A 20983-nucleotide genomic window follows, 5' to 3' on the forward strand; every position below is an offset into this window, starting at 1 on the left:
AACTCAGAGGCTGGTCAGAGGGAGGCTTTATCCCTCTGGTTTATCCCTTAAGACAAGTCCGCAATTGGTAATCCCCAATCCACAATGTGTGTGTGTGTGTGTTTAAGACTAAAAGTGTTTGGACTTGCAGAGAGACTCTCCTGTACAATTTGCAAACTTGGATATCAAAGAATTTATTGGACATATTCCAACTTCTCACAGAGCATTAACTACTTTCCAAAAGTCTCTCTCGAACAGTTGAGAAGAAATATTGCCAAAACTCTCAGAGCCTGATTTTTCTGTGTGTAAATGCAGGCATAACATACTTTATGTTTGCGATTATCTTACGTTGTGTATACCCTGAAAAATGTGTATAATCTCATTGGCTCATTGAATTCAGTGACCCAGTATATCAGTTTACAAGCCTGAACAATAAATGCTGTATACTATGTAAGAGCTAACGTCTCAGAGTGTCGACTGTAACCATTGTACTGTACTGCGTATTGTGGCTTATCAATACATTAGTCTAAATTCTCACACTCACTGTCATCTCTTCTGGCCTCCCAGTGTTTGTTTTTTAAGTTAGCATTTAACTAAATGTGTTTCAGTACATATTGACAGGAGAATCCTTTTCCGGCTTAAACTTCCCTCTTACAAATAAGGTCCTTTATGCAAACTTTTCTGTCCATTTCTGTAAAAACTCTTTGTGAAGCCTCATGTATAAACATTTTTTGTGCTATAGATTGAATCAATTTAGTTTATTTTCAAAAGAAAAGAAACGCCAACATCATTCTCAACTTTTATTAAAAATAAAATGTTCGATCACCAAATGGTTACTAAACGTTAAGCAGTCAATATACACAGACATAAAATAAATAAAAATAGACATATTTTAGTTATCAGGTGGTGAAACAAGGCCTTTCTTACTAAATGCTTTGCGGAGATACAACAGACCGTAGACTGTATATAAATATGGACGAAATGACAGCTCTCCAAATTGAAGCCAAATCACCCTGATCGCCCCCTGGTGGCTGGATGCATTATAATAAACCCAACTTTCTCCATATGCGGTCATGTTAAGCAGTTTTTATCACACTGATGTATGTTCAAGTGTTACAGATGGCGTTGCAGGGCCCCTTTAACCTTCTACTAAAAGAAAATACTAAGTTTTTACATGCAAAACCTTAACAATTCAATAATGTTCAAGTTTGTTCCACACAATTACTCATTTCCTGTTATTTGTCACATATTCAAGACCAATTTCATTTTACTCTCTGATCTTTGAACTCCAGCATCACTGTGTGGTCGCCCTGGTTAATACTGTAGCTCCCACTGAAGCAGTGATGCTCTGCACAAAGTAATCCTCAGCATTAGCCCAATCAGAGAGAGTGCATACGAGCAGAGTCCCTGCTGCTGGCATCTCTGTGACAGGGGTCAGGTGGATTTCTGTTTCATCCCAGTGTTTCCCATGTAGTTTATGAGGAAGCAGACTGAATTGGACCCTTGTGCACGTACTCCAGAGCTGTGGCAATGGTCCTCATGTCCATCTCAATACTCCGTGCCCAGTTCTCCACATCACCAATTTCCTGTTCAGAAGAAGAGGACAACGGTTGACACTTTTTTACATTTACCAGTCTAACACCTCATCAGGAGCAGCAACAGACAAGTCTTTAACATCTCCAAGCTTCAAATATATCAATGTGAAGATGACATGAGCTGGAAAACAGCAAAGGAAGCAACTTATTGATAAATTCTACCACCTGTCAAATCCACTCAGATCTCAGTGTCAAGGCCCTTTCATTAAAAATGAACCTGCTTTTAGTTAAGATGATAAAGCATTGTATATAAAATGCAAATTGAACTGCTGCTCCAAGGGATGAGACAGTGAATATGGTTAAATCTGAAGTATGTGATATTTTTTTTTTATTAAAGCTGAATCATAGAATTCATTATAGTGTGACTGGGTCATTCTTTCACAGCACGTTGAAAGTCAACATGAACGGAGTGATCGGCATGACCATGACTTTCCTGCCCCTCATTAAAAGTTGCAATTTGATTTGTGGAATGTGGTAGTAGATATCCTTTAGAGAATTAAACTCTATATATTAGGAACAGAGGCACCTCAGGAGATGATTCGACTGCCAAACGTACATGCTTATATAAAGTTATATTGTTACATATTGTAACAAATTACAACTAAGGCTTTACCTAACTTGGCTGCCTGCCTTGACCAGGACTCCATGGCAGAAGAGCTATTATATCTCAATGGGACCTTCCCGGTTCAATAAAGTATACATAAGATGTTATATACTATAAGAATAGATTCCTGAAAAGGCGTATCCTACCTTAAGGGCCTGATTGAAGCCCTCCACCATCCCGATCCACTGAGCAGTCTGTTTGGAGAACTGGCTCGCCTGCACTTGGAGAGTCTTCACCTCATGGTCCAGCTTACGTTGGTTTACGTATGCCTGAGAAACCCTACAGTAAAACAGAGAGGCAGTACAGTTCATACATTAACATATATAGTTGTGTTTATATATATACTGTGGCATGTGAGAATGAAATTGTATTAACTACGCAGGAGCCATTAATTTGTCCACTTATCCTCTTGATATTCTGCAATATTCAAATAAGTCTTAATCTTTTCAAGTCACTAAAGGATTTTGGTCATAATCTTTTTCACAGTCGAGCGACACAACAATGGTCTCTCGGTTCGACTCTGGTTCTTTAAGCTGATTGTCTTGGTTTAATCACAACTTTCACAATCTCAATGTACTATTTGTGGTTTTCTCACTCACTGGAACAACTTCACACTGCCAGGAATAGATTGCTTTATTTTATCGGTTCAGAAAGAGGTGTAGGGCACCCTGGGTGGGTCAGCTTGACTGAAATCTGTAAGTGAACCAGGCAAAATAACTCTTGAGTACAAACTTAATGTACTTGGTTCAGAAGCTGGAGGGCAGTACTCAACCAAGGCAATGAATAACAAATGAAGTGATGGCTTCTATTGTGTTGTGTCATGTTGGGCCAGCAAATGGGTACTGAGTAAGATACGATTAAGATACATTTATTTGTCCCAAACACATGCACAGACATGCACAAGCACACTCATGCAAGGAGGGAAATTTAACCTCTGCTTTTAACCCATCTGGTGCAGGACACACAGAGCAGTGAGCAGCCATGTACGGCGCCCGGGGAGCAGATGTTGCGGGAGTAAGGTGCCTTGCTCAGGGGCACTAGACAGGGTAGGGAGAATCCACTTGGATTTTTGGACAGATCAATCCAGGTTCGTCTTTTTGTTGTTTCTCCGTGGAGTCGAACCAGAGACCTTTTCTGCCCATAGTCCAAGTTTCTGCCGCTAGTCCACCGCCTCTCCGTAACTGGAGTGTTACTACATGGGCGGCTGTGGCTGAGGGGTAGAGTGGTCGTCCTCCAACCTGAAGGTCGGCGGTTCGATCCCCAGTCTGAACCATCTGCATGCCGAAGTGTCCTTGGGCAAGATGCTGAACCCTCAATAGCCCCCCATAGAATAACAAAGTGCTGCAAGTAGATGCACTGTATGAATGTGTGTGTGAATGGGTGAATGTGAAACTGTACTGTAAAGCGCTTTGAGTGGTCTTCATCAGACTAGAAAAGCGCTATATAAATACAAATCCATTTACCATTTACATATCCCATCCTAACTTGTCCATAACCTCATCATCATCTATCATCTTCATCACCACTAGTAGGTCTGGCTATGTGTGAGTTACCACACAGCACTGCGGTCATGTGGTCTATTTGTGGTCTTAGGATACAGTGCTGAAGACAAAAACTGAAACATAAATGAGATTTATTATGGAGATTGATTTGTTTCCCATACAAGACATTAACAATTATAATGAAATGGATTATTATAAATATGTTTTTTAATGAAAATGACATTTTTGTATCATGGCACTCATAACTTGCTCATTTGAAATACTATTTTGAGGGGGTGACACAGATATTTCACCTCACTCTTGTTCATTGTGACCTCCACTGTCTGTTTGTCAAGTTTCAGAAGGTTTTTCTGTACAATTTTGAGAGAAATCAACTTTCAAAGTAGGGCTTGCTCGGGTCTTTCACAGCCCTCGAGAGCACATGACCGCAGCCACACAGCCGAGCATCCATCACAAGAGCCCTACCCGACGTTGAGGTGGTCCACCATGGCCTCCGTCAGGCTGGTGGCTGCAGTGATGGCTTCACGCCTTCGTCTTTCTGTGCAGGGAAACAAACAACAAGTCGTCAACACAGACACAGAGGAGACCGAGGGCTTTGTTTTTAGCCTCGTTAGCATCGGAGCTAACAGGAAGCAGCCCCTCACCCTGCTGCTCCTTCCGCTCATTCTGCTTGGCCTGGTGCTCCTTCAGCAGTCGAGACAACATCCTCAGCGGCCGTGGAGATGATCTCAGAACAGTTTACTCTTCTACTGAACAGAACAACACGACATTTAAAACCAGGGACCGAGTCTGGATGTTAACAGCTGACCGGTGTCACGAGACCGAGCGACAGGATGTCACATCACGTGGGCGTGTCCAGCAATGGTGGCGTGCGTGCGTCATCATCGGTGTAATGCCGTCCTAGTTGTGTTATTTATCAAAACGATAAAACACCGTTAGAATCAGACACACAATACGAATTTAGTGAAACTGACATTTATGTAATTATTTAATCGTAAAAAGTGTATCCTGTGTTGACGTAAGTGTCAGTTCCAACGTCGTACCGTTTGAGCCTTCAAAATAAAAGTGTGAACAAGTGACCATAATGCCCTTCTATCTTACTTACACTTTATAATACTAATACTACCAATATTACTGCTAATAATGAAAATAATCTATGACTAGTAATATATGGTTATTCATCTACTAGTAATTAGCACACTAAGACTAATACTGCTACTAAAAAAATATGAAATAATAATAATAATACATTTTATTTATATTGCACATTTCCAAACGCAGTTAAGGTGCATAAAAAAAATAATAACTGAATAAAAAAAACAAAAAATTACTAAATCTAGTTCTGTTACCGGAGCAAAAGCGTCAGCTAAATGACATGTAATGTAATGTAATGTGATAACTCTATAGAGATACACTCATTTATTAGCATTCCTGTTTTTATCGATGGTTGCTATTGTTGGGACTTTAAATTATCTTTTAAAAATTTGAGTAATAATCTCATGAGATTAAAGCAATAAATACTTCAAAGTTCATAGGTAATGTTCAGTATTAACACAAAGTATTAAAGCTTTGCATTCCTTTGTTTTGAAACGCTGCACCGGAAAAGCAGGTCCTGTGCTAGCTAACGGAACACGACTCCGTGCTGGTGATGGCAGGCGGCTCCCTGTCAACACGCTAGTTATCGGGGAAAACCAAAAGTCTCCGTGTCTCCCCGTCGTCTCCTCACATCAGGTACGAGCTGTCACATCGGTCATTTCATCAGAAATGTACGATTTCCTCCAGCCGACGAAGGGAGCTAATGAGTTAGCAGCCTGCTGTTAGCATCAGGAACGTCACTTGATGCTAAAGCTCACGGTCGGCGAGCGAAGTTGCTCCAGCTGCTGGAACTTCACACTTTCTGTGAGAAATTCACACTTCAGAACATCCCCATTATCCTTATGGTGAATAACACCGGGACAATATCGCGGTGGAACGTTGTGTTTGAAGTTGTCTTGACGACTAAATCTCCTGTTGGCTAGCCTCGATGCTAACAGGCACAGCTACATGTTGTATGGGCAACTGGCTTCACGTTGCAGGCAGCAGCGAGGGAACATGTCGCCTTTTTAACTTTATGTGGATTCTCTGAGTCTCTGTAGATAATCTGACTTTACCTGTGTCAACCCACCCGAGCCGCCCGCAGCAGAGGAGCTAACCTATGGTCTGGTTTAGTGAGGCTTACAAGTGGCCGAGTTACGGAAGGGATTTTCTGTTATGGAAGGTTTCTTGACGTAGTTGGGACACAAATCACTGCTTGAGGTCGCAGTGTTTTGTCTGAACGATAACATTTCACATCTCCATTCAGCAGACATGGCAACAGAGGTGTCATGTTCACAGCAAGTGATTCCAGAGCAAGATAAAGCCAGTGAATTAAGTCATGCTGCCTTTTAGTGGAAGATATGTCAAAAATATGTGGAAAATAAGTTTGTTACATTCATGCACTATACAAACTCATCTGAAATGTTATTGTGGATTCATAATTTAAGGCTGTAGAGACACTAATTCACTGTAGAGGCAAATACAGCCCTTTGTTTTTGTTGGGTTTACTTCTTAATCCATAGTTGCCATTGTAGGTAAAGCCAGGCTATTGTGGTGTACCTGAGCAGACTACACACCCGCTCACTCTTTAAATAGTTCACCTGCATGAAGTGTCCGATGTTAACATTTGCTCTCCCTGGTTGTAGTTGTCGCAGGTGCAGCCGAACAAGGCTGCAGTGTTATGGATGAACCATGAAGTCCCAACTGCAAGTCACGGGTAAGTTGTTGTTATTGTAAGAATTGTAAGAATTGTGATAAAGTTGCTGTGGTGAAGGTCGTTCAATCTTTGTTTTGGAAACTGTCAGGTTAGTGTTGGGGCAAAGGTAGATGTATGTGTGTGCTGCATGCCAGTCACAGATCAGTCACTAGCAGTGGACAGGGATGTGTGTGTGTGACTGTGTGGTGTTGTGTAGTGCAGGGGAGTGTCTCTGTGGGGCCTGTGTGAGTGCGTCACTGGGATGTGTAGCAACAATTATCATTATCTCCTGCACCCACCTTTCATTCCGCTAGTGCGTTTGCTTTGGATGGCGGATGATGTGTTGTTACTTTCTGTTGACGACGGTTTGTGTGGTAACAACAAGCAAATCAAAAGTAGCTACGGACATGATGTTTTGGACTGAATGTCAGACAAACTTTCTTGGCAGCTAATCATTGCCCTTTGATAGTCGCTGCCAAAGTTGGTTAACATTTTGTAGTAATTAATTTAATACATGCTGCTGTTTTCGTTCTAGTGCTTTCAGCCAGGCTGAAGGAAAACAAAAAGAACTGGTTCGGCCCCAGTCCGTATGTTGAGGTAGCTGTGGACGGCCAGTCAAAGAAGACAGAGAAGGTCAACAACACGCACAGTCCCAAATGGAAGCAGGCTCTCACAGTGTAAGTAAGACTCTCGTCATTTGGAGCAGAAGCACTTCAACAAATGGCTTTTATGGTTCTACTGAAAAGATATTCCATTGCAATGATTACAAATTCAAATGTATAGAATAAGTTTTAGCCCTTTACCGTGGACCTCCCTCAGATTGATTTCATCAAATCTATTTGACAACGAGCAGTTGTGCAGATCATCCTTAATCTTGTTCTCGGCTGCAGACCCATTTCATCTTCTCACTTTATTACAGAATTGTGACTCCGGTCAGCAAACTGGTCTTTCGTGTTTGGAGCCACCAGACACTGAAGGCTGATATCCTGCTGGGGATGGCCACACTGGAAATCCTTGAGAGCCTCAGGAGTAATGAAATGAAATGTGAGTTCACACTACTTTCTATGGGCTATTCTAATTGTATCTTCATTTGTTTTCTTTCTAAAAGTCAATCAATTATATATAAAACTTCTCACTAATATTTATACTTTTTGACATTCGACAACTAGGATCTTATTCTGCTGTCTGGACATATTGTGCTTTGTTTGCAGTAACTAGAATGAGAAATATTGCTGAAGAAGTAGAGTATGGCATTATTAGTTCCAGGCTCAGGGGGAGGTTGATTCCCCTAGAACATTATGAGGTCATCAGGAAAGAGCTCCCACTGCAGGCTTATATATTTCAGGATAATAACAAGTTATATCCCTTGTAATCTCACTTTCAATATTTGTTTTGTGCGCCCATGTCTATCAGCAGCATGTTATATTTGGCAGATGTTGTGCAAATTTCGGACATGTAATATGTAAGAGTGCCTATCAGCAGGTATTTGTTATGGGAATGCTTTATTGGGCTTTGATAAGCGCAACAACCTTAACCGAGATAGAGGCCTTACCTAAGTTAATGACATCCTCTGTGCTCCGAGTGTGTTTATAACTCACTAAAATGGCCTCCTTCAGACCTGGTCAGCACCCACAAACAGGTGACATAAGTCTTGTCCATATTGACCCCATTGCCTCATGTGATTAAAGTGCTTTGAGCTGACAGATACTGCCATCTTTAAAGTGCCATACTCCCCGAGGGCAGAACATAGTGTCAGGAGGAAGAGCATGAATACATGGGACATTGTGTCTAGTTCAGTGCAACCCTGGAAAATGTTTTTATTGCGTTTCTTCTGCTACTGAGTGATGAGTTCATGTGTTCAACATGTCGTCCCCATCCCAGTGTGTGAGGTGGTGCAGACACTGCAGCTGCACTCCGAAAGGGACCCCAAGGATATTGTAGGTGACCTTTCAGTCTGTCTGGACGGCATGCAGGTGGATGCTGAAACCTTGGCCCAAGCAGAGACAGAACATGGTAAGAAAACTCATACAGAGGTTGACACGACAAGAAACACGAGATTGACCACAGTTACAATCCAAAGCCATTTAATTTATTAGTCTACTGCAAGATTCTTCCTTTTCATTTGTAATCAGTTTCACAGTCATCAACTTTTGCTGAAATAAAAACTAACACATTTCATTCTTACACTGATAACAAAATTATTTAATAGTTAACTGTTGATTCTATTTAATGGCTGAATGTTAATCTTCTGAGTTTGATGGCGTGCTGTGTAGCTTTCTGTTGTGGGCATGGCTTCTATAGTTAGTGCTAGTTGTTCTAGTTATATTGCCATTTAGAAGACCTCTTGTCATGCCGTCTTTGCTTGTGCACACTGAACCAAACCAGAAGGCATGTTGCCGTCCCAGTGTGTGAGTTCAGATGACATACTTGTGCTATGTAATCAGAGGTGCGATATGTAACATTGTTTGCATACATTTCAGTGGCTTTCTTTGTCTATGTCATTCTAGCTGCTGTTCAAAATGGAACTGCGAAACAAAATGGAGACACTGGAAACAGGTTTGATAGACTTTTAATTCTAGACTCATACATGGTTGTTTGTGCATATCATTAGTTTAGTGGTTTGGTAATAGAAAAGCATATGAGGCATGAATCTCATTTTACTTTTGGTCAAAAATCATACTCTGTCTGTAGAGTGACGTAAGTGGTAATAGTTGCATTTTGATCTCCAGGTCAAGCAGAGACACTTCCCCCTCCAGTGGCTCTGAGGACTGGGTAATAGTACCAAATGGTCAGGCTGTCAATGGAACTGCTTCTCCACCGCGGTCACCAGGGGGCTCCACTGGCTCGCGTCCTCCCCGACCAAACCGACCTCCTCCTCCAACGCCTCGCAGACCTGCAGCCTCACCAAGTAGGAAACCAGAAATAAGATATCAAAGAGACATTAGGGACTTTCCAATTTATTGCCTCATTCATTTAACATTCTAGTTATACAAAATAACATTCTTTTCACAGTCTCACATCCTCTGGATCTTCTTTTGTATACAGAAACAGCTTGTGTAAATCCTGCAATCAGAGAAGAAACAAATTAATTCATACACTTCTCGTTCTCTCCTCTGCCCTTGACCCTGCTCCTCTCCACAGCCTCTTCTAGCAGTTCCTCCCCTAGTGAGCTGAGTGAAGCCCCACCCTCTGACGGCTCCTCTCAGGTGTCTGCCAGTGCAGGTTCAGATCAGCCTGATGACTTGGGAGCAGCGACTGCAAGTTCCCCACCAACAGCATCTGGTCCCAAACCAGAGGCCACAGCGCCAGATGCTGTGGCTGCTGCAACTCCAAGAGTCACACCCATCAGCAACGGTCCCTTGGCACCAGGGTAAAGAGACACTTGCTTGTTTTTCAGAATTAATAGATAGGGCTGTTCAATATGACCAAGAGCACATCCTGATTTAGATGATTTTATATCAAGATAACAATGCAGATCACGACATAGCACATTTTCTGTGAAATCCTCTATCAATGTTATAATTTGAAGTTTTTGCAGATGTGAGCTACACAGGCTGCCACTTTCAATATTGTATGTCAGAGACAACAGCCTCTTGTATTGTCGGGAGTCTGGGTTTGTTTTGAGCACTTTACTGTACTTCCCTTATCAGTCGACACTCTACGGTTTTATATGATTCTTGTGTATGTGGTAAAAGAGGTTAGTGGTGTTGGTGTGTTGTGGGGACCAGCAAAGTATGGTATAATGATCTGTTATCCTTTTCACACCATAACCACACCCAAGTTAAAGCACTAGCCACACCTTTAGGTATTTGTCCCTCTCCTGTTCAGAATTAGCCAGTTCTGAGTGACATTCACACTCCTCCATGTTTGTTTGTGTTGAGTTGATGCAAATTCCCTGCATGCATCTGTGTCAAGTCAAGAACATAAAGTCTCAACCAAATGATAAAAATAACACCTTAAATTGTGAGATTTGGGACTCAATTAAATAAACGGTAGAGCACGATAGGAAACGATATGTCCTATTTTCCTTTTCAGTTCTAGAATATATTTACTGTTGGTTTCCTTTCTAAACCTGTTTCTTTTCTATTTGGGTCTGTTTTGTTTTGTTTGGATTCATGGAGGTGGGAACAAAGGGTGGACCAAAACGGGCGAATGTACTATGTGGATCACATTGAGAAAAGGACAACCTGGGAGAGACCTGACCCTCTGCCTTCAGGGTACAACTTATCTTTGATACCATCAATACTCATGTGATTGTTGCTGTTTTAGTTTATAGACATATTAAAATGGAAAAATCTTGACTCAGCACTGACTTCTTTTTGTTCTCCTTTTCCTGTAGGTGGGAGCGCAGGGTGGACCCTATGGGTAGAGTGTATTACGTCGACCACATAACCAGAACCACTACGTGGCAACGTCCCACACAGGAGTCAGTGCGTAACTATGAGGAGTGGCAGAACCAGCGCAGCCAGCTGCAGGGAGCCATGCAGCAGTTTAACCAGAGGTTCATTTATGGGGTGAGAGCAGTCACAATCTTAGTCAATATCTTTGTTCGTGAAACACAGTTCAAAGATTCGTAACATTTCTTCACGTTTTTTTCATTAAGAAAAAGAGAATTTAGTTTAATCCTCACTTTTCAGACTGAAAGAGAAGCTTATAGGTTCTGCACAAAATACAGATTTACAACCATTACAAAGAGTGTGTTTATCCTCCACATATCATCTCGGGGTCCTACAAAATAACACTACGGCCCCTTGAGGGTATATTAGATTAGGAGCAACTGCCTCATACAAATTGCTAAATGCAGTTGTTCCGTTTCGTCTTAATCAACATGTGTCTCATTTCCTTTCTTGTTCAGCTCCAAGACCAGTTGGCAAATACAGCCAATAAAGAGTTTGACCCACTGGGACCTCTGCCTCACGGTTGGGGTAAATAACACTGAGTATTACACATTTAGGTGTTGTCACTGAGATGTAAAATAGCATGTTTTAGTAGATATGTTTTAGAGTAAATGAATACCCAGAAAATATTTCATTCTTTTTTCTTTTTCATGTCAGAAAAGAGAACGGACACCAATGGCAGAGTGTATTTTGTTCATCATCCAACTCGGATGACACAGTGGGAGGACCCCAGGAGGCAAGGGTGAGTGTGTGTGTTTTTTATGTGTGTGTGCATCTTGACAATGACATTCTTTGTCATACCGATGAAAATGATTCTACCATTTAAGTGTTATGTAATATTTTCAATAAGGATAAAAACCTAAACTGCACTTTTGCCTCATTGCCTGTGGGAGGCGCTAATCTGTCACCAACTCGGCGTCAGTGTTCATGAGGAAGCTCAGAGAAGAGAATCTGTTTAAGCTGGTCCAGTGATCTGAGTGACAGATATTGCATCTACTCTACTCTATTGGAGACTAACAATGTCCAGTAGTTGGACACAAACGCGTTCAAGTAATTTAGCTGAATAAAATATATATTGACAAACCCCAAGGTATTTGTTTTAAGGAAAATATAATATTGTACATATTGCTAACTATTATTCCAATGTGAAGATATGTATGGTCTTACTAACTTGTGTAGAATTGGTCTTGTCTACTTTGACACTTTCATTTGTATTAATTTCCCCAGAGTCACTTGTAATGTCACACAGTTGTTTTTATGCATATTCCCTCTTGTATTATTCAGGCTGCTGAATGATAAACCTCTGCCAGAGGCTTGGGAGATGAGGTTCACTGTGGATGGCATTCCGTACTTTGTGGATCACAACAGACGAACCACAACCTACATTGATCCTCGAACGGGGAAATCTTCACTGTAAGTTATCTGGTGTAAACTGTCTCACAGCTGTTTTCTCTGTCTATCTTTATATATATATAATCTTGAGCCCTATAGTCATAAGAACTATGTAATTGAGATATCCACCATGGTCTGCATTACCCAGGGTAAATAATTAAACGAGAGTAGATAAAGATTTGTATTAGTTCATGTTTAAATTAGGGCTGTCAAAAGATTAAAAAAAATTAACTAATTAATCTCACATTTTGAAATTCATTAATCGCGATTAATCGTGATTAAAAGTTTGTTTTTCTTCTAAAGACTAAATCTAATGAATTAACAAGAAATCACTTCAGACAGCCTGTATTTTATTTTTTCAAAGAGACTCAGGCCTATAACACCTACCTATAAAGTGGCAGCCATGTCGTTAAATATCATGTATGATAAATTTTGTAAAAATAAATATTTAAAAACAACAGCTGAAAATATTCCCAATGTCCTTGGAAAAAATTACACTGCTTCTTTCTTCAGTGAAACATCCAGATTAGTAAAAGGTAAAAAAAAAGTGTATTTGAGACACCATTACGAATACGTATTCTCCACATAGGCTTGAGTGAAGAATACGTAGTTTACCCTCCACACCCGACATTGAGCGGAGCAAACTGCGGAGAAGTTCTTGAAGATGGATGACATTAAATTAATAATTGAAGTGGAGAAGTAGTACAGTGAGCTGTACGATCCTCGGCTGTGTTGTTTAAAGACAACATTAAAAAGGACAAATGCTGGGACACCGTTGCAGTTAATGACAAATATCAGCTGTATGTGTGATCACGGAGAGGAATCGCAGGATGACCGCCGCGGAGTTCAGCGTGTCCGGTGTGCAGCCTGGCCCCGGCGTGCTAGGGATCTACGCGACGCTTACGCGTCCGGTGTGCAGCCGGCGTAGGACTACACAAACGAACATGCGCACAAACACACACACACAGTTCGAGGAAGATTAAAAAAATGCACATGAGAGGACGGAAAGAGTGGAGTTGCCTGTGTGACGGTCTCTGTTTTTACTGCTGCGTTCTTCATTCACTTCACTTGACTCAGGCTTAGTGAAACAGTTTAACTTTATTTTCTGTAACATATAACGGGACACAGTCACAGTTATCTACAAAAGAAAAGTTGCATATTACTAAACCAGTTTCATACACTAAAATAACCATTAGAAACTAACTAAAACACTAACAGACAGAGCGACACAACTCACTCAGACCGGGGGAAACTGCTTCTGAGATAATAAAGGGTGCGCTCCTACACTATTCCCCAGAAGTTCCTGCTGTGGGCCTTCAAAATAAGACAGACACGGCAAAATAAAAGAAATATAGTTCAGCCAGCGCTGAGCCAGGGTGGCAGCGAGCGGACCCTTGTTTCGCTGGATCCGTTTGATCATCTCCAAGGCAGAATTCCACCGGGTGGCAACATCTTGAACTAGCCACTCTTCCTGCTGTCCTTGTGCAGTTTGCTGTGCTTTCATTCAGATGGGACTAATCATTTGACGGGCTGTGTTTGAAGGGCGACGCTGGCAGCTTGCTCAAGGAGCTGAATTTTCTTCCGCACACCGGATGTAAACAAAGCTGCGTTAACTGCGTTAAAATATTTTATCGCATTAATCTAGGTCACAATAATTTCATAGATTAACGCTTTAACTTTGACAGCCCTAGTTTAAATACATTTATATCAGATCAGTGTAATGTCTGCTGATCCTCATCATGATCTTTTGTGGGCAGTGTAAACCTGAAAAAGCCTTAACAGAGGCCTCTGTCATCAACCCATATACAGCACATTATCTAAATGTATTTTGTTTTTCTGATGAGTTTCCCTCTGATCTTTTCCACAGTGAGAATGGGCCACAGATAACCTATGTCAGGGACTTTAAAGCCAAAGTGCAATACTTCCGGTTCTGGTGTCAGGTACGTGCAACACTGGTGCTTACATCCTGCATCTCTCATCTATACAACTTACTTTAAGTAGAAAACTGTTGAAAACATACCTTTTTAAAAGAATAGCCACAAATCTTTGTAATGGTATGCTGACTGCAATAAGGAGAACGTTGCCTCTTTCATATCTACCTTGCACCCTGAATGACTGTTGTAGTGATACACAACTGTAATGCTCAGCTGTTGATCAGTTTAAAAAAGAGTAGAAGCTAGAAGAAAATAGCGTTCATGACTAAATGGAGATTGGCTTGTTTGTTACAGCGACAGCACTTCTGGTTTGGGAATATCCACCGTTAAGCCACTGGCTTTTGGTGGCTGCAGAGGTCGCTGTTGCTCAGCAAAATTTACAGCGTTGTTTACTATAATAATTATGTATTGATATGATATATTCTATCTATCCCCTAGTTCTTGAATATGAGATAGGTTAATGTACGTAATCAGTTTGCTGGTGCACAAAGTCTACACGTTATCTAAAATGTAAGTATTTATATATATTTCATGTTTTCCTTCCCTTTAAGCAAATGTCAATGGCTCAGCACATCAAGATTACCGTCAGCAGGAAAACTTTGTTTGAGGATTCCTTTCAACAGGTGATGATCTGAACACACTGTCCCCTCCCTCTGTTTTCCTGTTTCACATCACTGTCCTGTCAGCTGCTTGTGTGGAACTGTTTAAATCCTCTCTCTGCATTCACAGATCATGAGCTTTCACCCTCAAGATCTGAGGCGGAGACTCTGGATCATTTTCCCCGGAGAGGAGGGCTTGGACTATGGTGGTGTGGCAAGGTTAGTTCCACTGAATTTTGCCTAGAGTTCCATTATGTGACTCATTAGGTGTGTGTTGTCATCATGTGTGACTTTTTGGATGCCACCCTTACCTCACAAAACATTAAAGCTGTTGTAATCACAGCGTATCATCTTGTGATGGTATCTATCTTGATCTGCAAGATTTTCAAACCACCTCACCCAAACTTCTTTTTGTCATGCGGTTCCATTTTTTTCAGGGAATGGTTTTTCTTGCTGTCTCATGAGGTTCTGAACCCCATGTACTGTTTGTTTGAGTATGCTGGCAAGGACAACTATTGTCTGCAGATCAACCCTGCCTCTTACATCAACCCGGATCACCTGAAGTACTTCAAGTTCATAGGACGCTTCATTGCCATGGTAAATTAACTATTTGGCAACATACTCCCAAGTGCACGTCAATATTTAGTCACAAGGTGGTAATGACATGATTGATATTGCCCCAGGAAATTCATCACTCCTTCGTTTTCCTTTTCAGGCCTTGTTCCACGGAAAGTTCATCGACACAGGCTTCTCTCTGCCCTTCTACAAGCGCATCCTGAACAAAGCCCTTGCTCTCAAAGATCTCGAGTCCATAGATCCAGAGTTTTACAACTCCCTCATATGGATCAAGTAGGTCTGGGGAAGCACACTGTAATGTGCAAGTTAGTGGGGGGGGGGTAGCTCAAGGCAATGTGCATGATGGGTTGGGCTGAAGATCAGGCTAAACTGGCTTGTTGGTCATCTGCTGTGATGTAGCCTAGTTTATACCTTATATTAAATGTACACATCAAGATATATTCCATTTTTAACTTGCTGATACTGATGACGACTCTCTGGCCTGCAGGGATAATAACATAGAGGAGTGTGCTCTGGAGATGTTCTTCTCAGTCGACAAGGAGATCCTGGGGGAGGTGACCACCCATGATCTGAAACCAGATGGAGGGAACCTCCAAGTAACAGAGGAAAACAAGGAGGAATACATCAGGTACGGCTGCGTCCTTCTGCTCTCACCCACCATCTGTGTCAATCCTGCTCGGTTATATCCACTTTTCTAGTGCACTCACAGTTCTTCTTCACTCTGTGTGAGTTCATTGTATTAATCTTCATATCTTTGTCTTCAGGTTGGTGGCAGAGTGGCGGCTGTCCAGAGGTGTGGAGGAGCAGACCCAGGCGTTCTTTGAGGGCTTCAATGAAGTCCTGCCCCAGCAATATCTTCAGTACTTTGATGCTAAAGAGTTGGAGGTACTATTCTACCCAACCTTTATTAAAACTGGAAAGTATTTGGGCTACTTGGGTCCTCTGAAAAAACATTTGAATACATCCAATAAAGACGTTGCTTCCCTCTTGCCTGTAGGTGATGCTGTGTGGAATGCAGGAGATCGACCTGGTGGACTGGCAGCGAAGCACAATCTACAGGCACTATGCCCGAAGCAGCAAGCAGATTCTCTGGTTCTGGCAGGTTGGTACATTCTTCATGTCCTGTTACACGCACTCAGACTGCAGTGTTCAAATCTAACTGTAAGATCCATTTCTATTACAGATTTATCACTTCTCATAATAGTAGATTTGGGATTTCTTGACAGCCATGACTAAAACAATGACTGTCAATCTCAAGTGACTCCAAAAATGTACAAATATTTTGATTAAAATAAAGAAATAACATGAGACTGTGGGAGTATTGTAGATTTTTTTAATTATTAGTGTATCATCCTGAATTTGTTAAGGGCTACAAACATCGAATAATCTGTTGACAGTTTGTGAAGGAGATGGACAATGAGAAGAGGATGAGACTGCTGCAGTTTGTCACAGGAACCTGCCGCCTTCCTGTTGGTGGCTTCTCTGACCTGCTGGGTAACCAAAATACACACACTAACACACAAACACACACGGATTGTACAGTATGTTATTTAATTGTCTTTATGGTTATTCATTTATACAGGAAGCAACGGTCCCCAAAAGTTCTGCATTGAGAAAGTGGGCAAAGACAACTGGCTTCCACGAAGCCACACATGGTAAGACCTGCGTCTGCTGACACACACTTCGAGGGTTTAGGTGAAATACCTGATCCAAACAGACCTGATGACCAAACCCTCTGAGTCATTTCTCATTCAACTCACTCTCAAGCCTTCCTTTGTTGTTGATCTTTAATTAGGTATTTATAGTTGTATGATAGTATGTAAGAATGCAGTTTTTCTCAATTTAGAATGGTTACAGTAGTTTGTTTAGTGAATGCTTTTATGAAGCATCATACATAATTAATGCAGCAACTACAGCAGGTTTAGTAACCAGGTCATTTTATTGTGGCAACATTTAACAGGGAGGAAAGTCAAAGCATTTTTTGATCATCAGATATTGTTTGTTTAAAACAATTATAAGGGTAATAATCTTTGATGTGTAAAGTATGATCTTTGTTTGAAATTTAATACAATTCATCATCGCATTTTTTTAATATTGATTGCCATTACATTGTTTTGTTTTATGATTAGAGGTTACACATTGAATCCAAGATAAAGTTTCTCTCTCATTTCTCCATGTAGCTTTAATCGTCTGGACCTCCCTCCGTACAAGAGCTACGAGCAGATGAAGGAGAAACTCATGTTCGCCATAGAAGAGACTGAAGGCTTCGGGCAGGAGTGATGCAATAAGAGCAGGACCTGCAGGAGGGTCTGGAGGAGCCATTTCAGACGAGAGCACTCTCCAACAGATTCCGCCTGCAGCCAGGAGCCGCTGATAACTGGTAGATGGATGTAAGAAGTTTTTTATTTACGTCCACTTCGCCATATGCAGCCACAGCTGATTCTGAGCTGTTCGGTGAGACGGTTTCACTTGAGTTTGCATCACACAAGACCTAAAGTGACCCTGTTTCACTTATCACGCATCAGTTGCTCCCTAATCCAGATGATCTTACTCATCACTGTTCAGCCCATCATCAGGCGGTGGAAGAGAAGAGACGCCTTTCTCGCTCTGTCGTGTCTGCACTCGCTGCGCATTACGCAAGTGCAGTTTCTACACTTGCTACCCGTGAATCTCTGCAGTAGTAACTTCTTAGCAGCCGCCTTTTTGGGGTCTATGCAGAACGAAACATTTCAGAGCAAAGAACCATACTTGTGTGTTTTGACTTGAAATAAAAAGATTCATATCTCAAAGCGACGTAAAAGGCACATGTATGGTTTTGGATCTGTCAGACTCGGGTTTTAATTTGTCTTTTTCCCAAAGGATGAAAGGATGATTTTTCTCCACGTTATTGGACTGACCCATAGCACATGTGAAATTTCTTTTAACAACTTTTATAATTATAATCATGCTATCTGTAAGAATTATTTTACAGGTTTAATTTGTTAACTTAATGATAATGAGATCAAACTTTGAACATAGCTAAGCAGTAAGACCATTGTGATTGTTCTTAAGAAAGGTTGTATTTTTTATGTGCAATAGTTTCGTAGAAAACGTTTGCCAGTTATAGAGCCAAAAGTGATTTGTTTCATTATTTTAATAACAATATTGAATTAAAATTCCCAATATGAAATGTGGTGAAACTACTACGGATGCGATTTGCTTTGATGAACTTTGCCTTCCCTAAATCTGTGCTGTGTGTTATTACATCAGCCTGTTTGACCATAATAGAAAACTCCCTTTATGAGTGCGGGGGTCTCTGGATAGTGACGAGCTGGTACTGATGATGTGGGAGCGTTAAGGAAAATAAATAACGACGTGCACCCACGGAATGGTAGCCAGTTCTCTGGTAGTTATCCTGAACTAAGCATCATCATAGATCACTGATTAAGACACAGAAACTTGCACTCGTGAAGGGACTAAAGCAGTTTTTGTAAATATCCTTGCATATAGTTGACACAAGCAGCGGACCCCCTTGAGTTGCAGGCTTAAACTGATCAGTAGGATTTGAATTAATATAATAGTAATTATCCCTAGTTTTATAGGGTGTGAGGTATTAAGATTTGTACAGAGATAGATCATTTTGTGTCTTTTTCCAAAAATAGCTCCACTAATGTCAAACAACAGAGTTTTCTTTTAGTTTCAGGAGTTTGATTTTGATCGAACATCTATGGAATCGATCCACCAAAGGTTTTTTTCCCATAATTTTATGTTAACCATTTGACTTCAGTCATCAACAGTTATTTACATCCTCTGAATTATAACATATTTAATATTGGTTGTATTTTACCCACTAAGTTTCTGTTCTTTTTTTAAATACTGATTTGTCCTTTTAGGCACTTTTAAATAATCAGGTGTTCAAAGTTCTTGACCTGCTTCATCACTGTGGATTTGAAAGATTTTCTTACCGGGCCTATCACAATAATGGATTCCTATTCATACACGATATTAACTTGTGTCCCTACTGTGTATTCATCAGTCTTGTTGGGTAATATGAACGGAGCCAAATTAATGAATTTTAATGTGATATTTTTTTAATCGCTAATAAACCGCTCTGTATTGTGTATAGGTGGTGTGGTGCATCCTTACATGATGAAATTTCTATATGTATCCCACATCTCTGAAAAATCTTTAATACAATTTGAATTTCAGCAGCTTCCCTTCAGTTTCCAGCTAAACGCAAAAGTTTTTTTTTCATACCATTTAGTTTCATGAGGCTGATACAAAATATGCTGGTTGTTCTTATACTGATTTAATCTCTCCCATCTTTGAACAGACAGGTGTTCTGACCCTCAGGAAAAAACAGTTTCGGCTTAAAAGTTAATCGCGTCAGATGAGTCACATGACGCCACCTGTATTCGTTCACTGGCAGCGATTCAATATACAAACACACCTACAAACTCTGTGTGTGGCTACCAGAGTCCCGGCTTGTGACGAGATGATTATCTTAAAAAGAATTGTGATTAAAAATGTTGAACCTGTTGACAGATTCCAACTAGTGACACGGCACCTTGACTTTCAAAACTGGCTGAATTAACCACTTCACTGTTTTAATCACTGCTGTGTTTCCCACCATTTGGCAGTTAAATGTATAGAAATATGCAAAATGGTGTTTTTAGTTGTGACGATTACATTGTAAATCATGTTGATAGTTTTTCTTTTCTTTGGAAGCTGAAGCTTTGTTTTGATAAGTGAAGGTCAGTGGTGGAATACTATTTATTTGGAGAATGGGTTTCATGTGACAATGAACTGGATTGATTGAGGAAAAAAACTGTAATAAAATGATATTAACACTGGGCTCCTGGAGGTGTCATTTGTATTAATTATTTTTCCACCTTAGTTGACTATACTATATTTCTTCAAAATAAACATAAGGCAGCTTTTTTTTTTCATATTCTTTAGCAACATGAAAAAATATGAAAATATAATATTCCCAGCATTTGGAAAAGGAAATAAAAAGAATACTGTGCACCTGCCTGTTGATTTCCCTGAAAAAAATGAATACAACTTCATGTGTAAATCCTTAATTACTCCACTTTTACTGCGATTTACATGAGCCGCTCCAGTTGGGACCACCAGAAATTATCAAAGCAAAATCCCTTCATAAACGACATAAACTGTCTCTTCATCCCATTCTATTCATATATCATATTTTCACTCTGAAAACTTTCCCAACGTGAACTCAAAGATGACTATGTATGCTTAATAAATCTTTTTAAATTATGACTTGTGATTTCTAATGTTTTTTTGTCGAAATATACAGGGCACTACTAGTAATTTAACTTGTTTAGCACTTATCTAAACAAAGTTCTTCAAAACATACATGGCAATAAAAAACAAATGAATAAAGAATAAAAGGTCAGCAGATGTTAAGGAAATATTGAATACAATTTAAGGTGCCAAATCATAACATGTAAAGGTCGAGTTCTTAAAAATGATAGAGAAACCAACAGATCCAACAATGAGCAGCACTTTGGCGCCTGTGGAGAGGAAAACAAACTATTGGTGGAAAAATAGTAGTTCTGAAAAGGTTAATGGAGGCTGCAAAAACAAATTGCAGGTGGTGCTGTAAGAGCTCCTGAAAACTGGTTAGAGGGAA

The 20983-nt window shown here is 40.5% G+C and overlaps 2 protein-coding genes across 2 annotated transcripts; one reads left to right on the forward strand and one right to left on the reverse strand.

Annotated features, from left to right (window-relative positions):
• Positions 1 to 766: 766 nt before the first annotated feature.
• Positions 767 to 4520, reverse strand: bloc1s1 (biogenesis of lysosomal organelles complex-1, subunit 1). The gene is made up of 4 exons (XM_061069590.1): positions 4325 to 4520; positions 4146 to 4218; positions 2325 to 2457; positions 767 to 1565 (listed from the first exon to the last, which is right to left on the reverse strand). The coding sequence occupies exons 1-4, from the start codon at positions 4383 to 4385 to the stop codon at positions 1455 to 1457; spliced, it is 378 nt and encodes a 125-aa protein (XP_060925573.1). The 5' UTR covers positions 4386 to 4520; the 3' UTR covers positions 767 to 1454.
• A 781-nt stretch (positions 4521 to 5301) lies between these two features.
• itcha (itchy E3 ubiquitin protein ligase a) lies at positions 5302 to 20182 on the forward strand. The gene is made up of 24 exons (XM_061069271.1): positions 5302 to 5411; positions 6401 to 6471; positions 6986 to 7127; positions 7370 to 7494; positions 8332 to 8463; positions 8958 to 9006; positions 9180 to 9358; positions 9592 to 9820; positions 10572 to 10667; positions 10790 to 10964; positions 11306 to 11375; positions 11505 to 11589; positions 12132 to 12260; positions 14107 to 14179; positions 14725 to 14796; positions 14903 to 14991; positions 15210 to 15369; positions 15488 to 15621; positions 15836 to 15976; positions 16113 to 16233; positions 16346 to 16450; positions 16746 to 16842; positions 16931 to 17003; positions 17529 to 20182. Exons 2-24 carry the CDS (start codon positions 6447 to 6449, stop codon positions 17626 to 17628), a joined length of 2601 nt encoding a protein of 866 aa, XP_060925254.1. The 5' UTR covers positions 5302 to 5411; positions 6401 to 6446; the 3' UTR covers positions 17629 to 20182.
• The last annotated feature ends 801 nt before the right edge of the window (positions 20183 to 20983 follow it).

The sequence above is a fragment of the Limanda limanda genome, chromosome 4, assembly GCF_963576545.1.
Source record: "Limanda limanda chromosome 4, fLimLim1.1, whole genome shotgun sequence".
Classification (NCBI taxonomy): Eukaryota; Metazoa; Chordata; class Actinopteri; order Pleuronectiformes; family Pleuronectidae; genus Limanda; species Limanda limanda.